This window comes from Scomber scombrus, chromosome 6, assembly GCF_963691925.1.
Source record: "Scomber scombrus chromosome 6, fScoSco1.1, whole genome shotgun sequence".
NCBI lineage: Eukaryota > Metazoa > Chordata > Actinopteri > Scombriformes > Scombridae > Scomber > Scomber scombrus.
Genome location: NC_084975.1, coordinates 2,697,461 through 2,704,452, shown reverse-complemented (window position 1 = coordinate 2,704,452; position 6,992 = coordinate 2,697,461). Strand labels below are relative to the sequence as shown.

Sequence of the window (6,992 nt, the reverse complement as noted above, 5' to 3'; positions counted from 1 at the left end):
TCCATGTTTGTGATTGGTCAGACGCTGCAAACACCACCCCTTTTATGTGAGTGCGCAGTGATTCAGATTGGAAAACCCTTGGTTCAATTACCGAGTTGATAACCAGCTTCGTAGTACCGCTTATCAGGAATGCGAATGTCTGGGTAAATCAACCCAGGTAACGGACAGATATCCAGGGTATGTTAATCCAGCTTCGTAGTACAGGCCTCAGCACTGAGAAGGTTGGAGCTTCACCAGGAAATACTGAATCTTTCCTTTGATACTGACTGTGTTTAATACAAAACTGCTGAAACCAGTACAGACTGACTCCAACTCTCTACTGACCTCAGAGTCTCCAGTCTGCAGTCTGGACTCTTCTTAAGATCATACAGCTGCTTCACATCTGAATCCTTCAGCTTGTTCCAGCCCAGATCCAGCTCTCTCAGATGGGAGGGGTTGGCCTTCAGAGCTGAGGCCAGAGAATCACAGCTTATCTCTGACAGACTGCAGTTATACAATCTGAATAAAGAATAAAAGATGTGAGTTTAGAAGAAAAAGTTCCGGTTTGAATTACTTTGGCCTCCAGCACCACTGTAAGGAAAATTTATGCTGAAAAACTAGTTTATGCATTTGTTACTTCTAGGCAGGATTATTGTAATTCATTATTATAAGGTTGTCCTAACAAATCTCTAAAGACTCTCCAACTGGTCCAGAATGCAGCTGCACGCGTTCTGACAAAAACTACAAAGAGAGATCACATTACTCCCATTTTGGCTTCATTACATTGGCTTCCCGTAAAATCTAGAATTGAATTTAAAATCCTTCTCCTCACTTTTAAAGTTCTTAATGGTCAGGCTCCATCATATCTCAAAGAGCTTATAGTACCTACTAGAACACTGCACTCCCAGCATGCAGGCCTACTTGTGGTTCCTAGTATCTCTAAAAGTAGAATGGGAGGCAGAGCCTTCAGTTATCAGGCTCCTCTCCTATGGAACCATCTCCCAGATTTGATCCGGAGGGCAGACCCTCTCTACGTTTAAGAGTAGGCTTAAAACTTTTCCTTTTTGATAAAGCTTATAATTAGGGCCAGTCAGGCTTAAATTAAAACCTGAAGAGTACGGTATTAGACCTGGTCTATGTGTAAAGTGCCTTGAGATTACTTTGTTGTGATTTGGCGCTATATAAATAAAGATTGATTGATTGATTGATTGATTGATTGATTGATAGTGATATGATGGGTTTTATAGTTGATTGTGAGGCTTGTGACCAGGTAGTGATGCAGTAGGACAGGTGTGACAATATCATGGCATGTATTTAGATACTTTCTGATGAGTCTGAAGCAGTTGACATTTGATTTAACCTTTTTTTTTTTAGGATATTCACTTGTTGATCAAATTTTAGATGAGAGTCTAAGTCCAAGTATTTGACATTGTAACCTCAATAATCTCAGCACAGAAGTAAGAAATGGTGTCTGACCTCAGAGTCTCCAGTCTACAGTCTGGACTCTCCAGTCCAGCAGACAGATTCTTCACTCCTGAATCCTGCAGCTTGTTCCAGCCCAGATCCAGCTCTCTGAGATGGGAGGGGTTGGACTTCAGAGCTGAGGCCAGAGAAGCACAGCTGATCTCTGACAAAATGCAGCTCTCCAATCTGAATAAAGAATAAAAGATGTGAGTTTAGTAGACAAAGTTCCTGTTTGAAATAATTCAGTGTTTCATAATCTGTTCAGGTGTGAAGAAAGTTTAGAAGCTGCTGAACAGCCTTTAGAGGAGCTGAAAATAGAAAGATTTTAAACATCAACCAAAAACCATCTGTTTAGTCTGGCTTCATGTCCTGTTTCATCATTTTACGGTCTTATTATTTATATTTATTTTATTTATTATCATTATTTATTTTGTTCTTTTCTTTTTTCTCATTAATTTTTAATTGATGTGCCAGAAACATAGGCAAACATAACACACTGTTTATGAATGTACAACCATCAACCCTTCAAGACTTAAGTCCCCTTCCATCCCTCCCATCTTCCCTCCCTATCCCCTAGCCCCTCACCTCCATCCCTCCATCCCCCTCCCAGTACTCCCCCTACACACCACCACCCTCATGGCATTGGAAAAGATTGACAGATCAGATCTATGTCAACAATAGGTCCTTCAATTTGGATATAACATTCTCCCATTGCAATACAGTGTGTAGCTGAGCATTGTTTATTCTTGCTGATAGTTCCATGTATGATATGTCCAAAAATGTCCGCAACCAGTGGGTAGTAGAAAGGTCCTGAGATTTCCAGCGCTGCACAACTATCTTTTTGGCTGCAGTAAGGCCTGCAAGCCAAATTTTGCGTTTTTTATCCGCAAGAGAAAGGCTAGAGTCATCGTTCAATAGATGCACTGCAGGTGACATAGGAAAATGAACTCCTGTCAACATTGTAATAACATCTGTAACCTTTCCTCACAATTTAGATACCCCTGGACATTCCCACGTCATATGCAAAAAGGAGCCCAGGGTTCCATGGGGACAAATGGAGAAATATGGATCACTGACAAAGCCCATTTGATGTCTTATTCTTGGTGTTACATATGCCCTGTGACAGAATTTTAAGTGTATATCTATGATTTGGTGTTTTTTGAAGCACAGGAAACATTGGCCCAAATAGCTTCCCAGTCTAATTCTTGTATCAGATTTTTTATGTCTCTTTCCCAGGCTTTCATTCCTGTCATAGGTGTATATTTATGGGAATTCAATCTATTATATAGAAATGACCCTATATTTTGGAGAATGGCATATCCAGCTAATAATGGGATGATTCTTTAACTCTGACCCCAAAGGAACCCTGTAGGCTTTACAAGCCGATCTTATTCTAAAGTAAACGAAAAGAGAGTGCTTATCAATGTTAAACTGAGATACCAACTCAGAAAAACTAAGGATAATATCTGACCCAATAATGTCCTGCAAGGTGTAGATTCCTTTAGCTTCCAATTGTTTGTTAATGAAAGGTTTGCCCCCAGACAAAAGATGACTGTTATTCCATAATGGAGAGGATTTACACCATACACTCCGGTAGTTTAGAATGTCAAAATGGGACTGTAGTGTAAAGCACATTTCTTGGTAGAGATGCCTGTAAGAGGAAAGTCTTGTAAGTATGTTTTTAAAGTGTTAACTATGGTTTAAAATTAATATCCGAAAACAACATTTGAATGTGTAAATCTGAAGGGGATTTGACCTCATAAACATCATCCTTATGTCTGCAGTTTAGTGTCACCACAGCTGTCACATCATATTTACTTTATTTTATTTGACATCGACATCACAATAGCATTGGAACTGTAACATGCAATTATGCACAGGCAACAGACGCACTGTATTTGGTGTTTGTAGCTAAACACTGATTTAAAGCACCTGACTACAGGAGGCTTTTAAAAGAAGTTAAAATAGAAAAAAGAAACGAAAGATAAGAAACTACAATAAATCCCAGTGTGCGTGTACAGGGGTTTTAGGCATGACAGCAGTGTTGTTTCTCTTTTAGGCATGATTTAATGCCTCTGTTGAAAACATGCATTTTCAGCTTAGTGGGCTCAGACACTTCCAGAGTTTTGCTCCTTTAACAGTAAAGACTGATTGTCTAAATGAGGTTTTGTACATTGCAATGTGACAGTTCCAATTTGTTGAGGCTGTGCTGACTCTACTGGAGTGCTGCTGCCTCATAATTCATTCAGTACGCAGGGAAGGAGAACTACCATGTAGACATTTAAAAGAAGCTTTAGGCTGGAATAGCTTATGAAGATTTCCAAGGTGAACATATTGTGTTTCTTCAAGATAAGACAATGCTGCCACCTCATTGGTTTTTTGTCCAGGATTTTGAGCCTGGTTCTGAGGTTTCTTCCTGTTGAAAGGGAGTTTTTTCTTGCCACTGTGGCCAGGTGCTTGCTCATGCGGGAATGTTGGGTCTATTTAAAATTAAAACCTGAAGAGTACGGTATTAGACCTGCTCTATGTGTAAAGTGCCTTGAGATTACTTTGTTGTGATTTGGCGCTATACAAATAAAGATTGATTGATTGATTGATAGTGATATGATGGGTTTTATAGTTGATTGTGAGTCTTGTGACCAGGTAGTGATGCAGTATGACAGCTGATTGAACCTTTTCGTAAAATATTATTCACTTGTTGATCAAATTTTAGATGTGATTCTAAGATTATTCCCAAGTACTTGACATTATCAACCTCAATAATCTCAGCATAAAAGTAAGAAATGGTGTCTGACCTCAGAGTCTCCAGTCTACAGTTTGGACTCTCCATTCCAGCAGACAGCTGCTTTAATCCTGAATCCCGCAGTTTGTTGTTACTCAGATCCAGCTCTCTGAGATGGGAGGGGTTGGACTTCAAAGCTGAGACCAGAGAAGCACAGCTGGTCTTTGACAAACTGCAGCTTTCCAATCTGAATAAAGAATAAAATATGTGAGTTTAGAAGACAAAGTTCCTGTTTGAAATCATTCAGTGTTTCATAATCTGTTCAGATGTGAAGAAGGTTTAGAAGCTGCTGAACAGCCTTCAGAGGATCTGAGAGGAACTGAAAATAGAAAGAGTTTTAAACATCAACTAAAAAACATCTGTCTTGTCTGGCTTTATGTACTGTTCATTTTATGGTTTTATTATCTATATTTATCTTATTTATTGTCATTATTCATTTTGTTCTATTTTAGTTTATCAACATTTTACTGTTGATCATTATCAATTATTTTCCTAGTTTACTAATGTATTTTGTGTAGTAGTTCACAGTTGTATTTGTTATTTTTATTATCTGTATTATCTTTTATCATTTATATTTTATCATCAGTACTAAATACTTATTTTTAATTATTGTCTTGTTCAATAAACATTTTTGCTTTTTTAATTGTTTTGGTGTTCATTAGTCTGTAAATCCATTTTAACATCCTACATTTTGTCAGTCACTTGTAAAACACTTTGAATTGTATTTTATTTGATTGATTGATTGATTGATTGATTGATTGATTGATCGATTGATTGATTGAATGTAGAAGTTGATAAAATGTAAACTCCAAACAGCTGAAGCCAACAGGATGCAGGTTAAAAACAGTCAAATCCAGGGAGTGAAAAAGAGCTCTCATTAATATGAATGTAGCTTTAGCAGAAATGTTGGGAAAGCTGGAGGACTCCTCAGGAAGTCCCACTATCCGTATGTTATTGCGCCGAGTTCTGGCCTCCAAATCCTCACATTTATTGTCCAATCTTATTAGTTCTGCTGACAGGCGCACCCACGGTGCCCTTCAGGGCACATCGGACTGGATGTTCGTGATACCTCCAGATAGTTTCGACTTTGGCCGAAGTGTCCAGCTGCTGTACTTCATGGCAAGCACTTATTATCCTCAATGTACGAAAATCCCCATTTTAAATACACCGGGTCATATTTACGCTTCGCCATTGCAGACAGTGAGCGTCAATCAAATGGCAGTTACCATGGCTACCTAGGCGGCTGCACGTGTCTTACGAGTGCCTTTCAAAATAAATCATTTTTCAAAATAAAAGACATGTCAAACATCAGATACACATTAATTATTATTTCCTTTTTTTGACCAGCTGTCCGCGCCCCACCCAGAACGGGTCTGCGATCAACTTTTGGGTCGGGAGCCACCAGTTGAGAACCACTGGGCTATGGTGTCCTCAGTGTTGGAGATTCGGCTTTCAGCTTCTTCTAGGCGTTGTGCCTCGCTTTCTAGCTTCGCTGTAATGATATTTAATTTGCTAGAAAAGATGGACATCTTCTCTTTCATAATGGCCGCCACTTTAGTTGTAATCTCCATTGCTAAAGCAGCTACATCTGCTGGTAAGCTAGCCTCCACCACGTCGCTATCTTTTGCAGCTGCCTCGTTGTTAGCATGCCGATGAGCACCTCTTTGTGACCTTTGTTTTTCGGTTCCATCAGTCGACATTTCCTTGTTGGACATGTTCAGCAATCACTCCCTATGCTTAAATTGGCTACAAATATATCTCTTAAATTGTAAGATTAGGGTTAGTTTGGCCGGGAGCTATTTGGCCTTGATCCTCTCAGTATGACGTCATCGCTGGAACCGAGCTTCAAGGGGTCTTGAGCGAGAACTTGTCGAACAACAAGTCTGAGCTGCTGGCAGTGAAGTCGAAACTATCTGGAAGTATCACGAACATCCAGTCTGATGTGCCCTGAAGCAGAACTAATAAGATTGGACAATAAATGTGAGGATTTGGAAGCCAGATCTCGGCGCAATAACATACGGATAGTGGGACTTCCTGAGGAGTCCTCCAGCTTTCCCAACATTTCTGCTAAAGCTATCTCCTCGCTGCTCAAGGAGGCTTTTAACCTTGAGAAGGAGCCTCTCGGAGAGCGCCCTCGCCCCATAATCGTTCGTTTACACTATCATATGGACTGTGTCGACATATTGCAGCGAGCCAGGGCCCAGCAACGGATCAAGTTTGGGGACATGAGTCTCTCTCGCGCCCGAGCCACCTTCAATGGGCGGTTCATTGGGATACGCTTTGCTGTACCCGGAGCGCCTCCAGGTAACACACAACGGTGCAGAGAAGGAGTTTAAATCACCAGAAGAGGCCAGCGCATTCATCAGGTCACTCAACAAGTAAGAGAACTGAAAATAGAAAGACCAACAACACGACTGAAGTAGTGATGCTTCATAATTAATATGGACAGTTATTAGTTGTTGTTTTTTTTAAAAATCCATATACAGGCGTGTTCCTTTGACCTCGCACCTTTACAGTCTGTGTTTTGTTTTTTTCTTTTCCCTTCTTCATCTTTCATAATAAGTTGTGCCTTGCTGTTAAATGTTGCTAAATTTGCAGGAGCGCAATTCGAAGCTTGACTGTCACTATTAGGCCAAAAATCATAAGCATTTGTTTGTTGCTCTTGTAGTAAGTGCTATTGGGGGAGGGCGGGGGGAGGGAAGGGCATTTGGGCTGTTTTTTCCCCTGGGCGTCCACATTCAGTCTATTTCAATCTCTAAGATCTTGA

The 6,992-nt window shown here is 40.1% G+C and overlaps 1 protein-coding gene across 1 annotated transcript in view; it reads right to left on the bottom strand.

Moving 5' to 3' along the window:
- Positions 1 to 329: 329 nt before the first annotated feature.
- Positions 330 to 6,992, bottom strand: part of LOC133981640 (NACHT, LRR and PYD domains-containing protein 12-like) — a gene marked incomplete at its 3' end in the record, with an annotated part of 40,803 nt that continues 34,140 nt past the window's right edge. Inside the window, exons 11-13 of the mRNA XM_062420442.1 lie at positions 4,239 to 4,412; positions 1,456 to 1,629; positions 330 to 498 (exon numbers count right to left, since the gene is read on the bottom strand). Coding sequence (XP_062276426.1) covers positions 330 to 498; positions 1,456 to 1,629; positions 4,239 to 4,412 — 517 coding nt within the window. The remainder of the gene's footprint in view (positions 499 to 1,455; positions 1,630 to 4,238; positions 4,413 to 6,992) is intronic.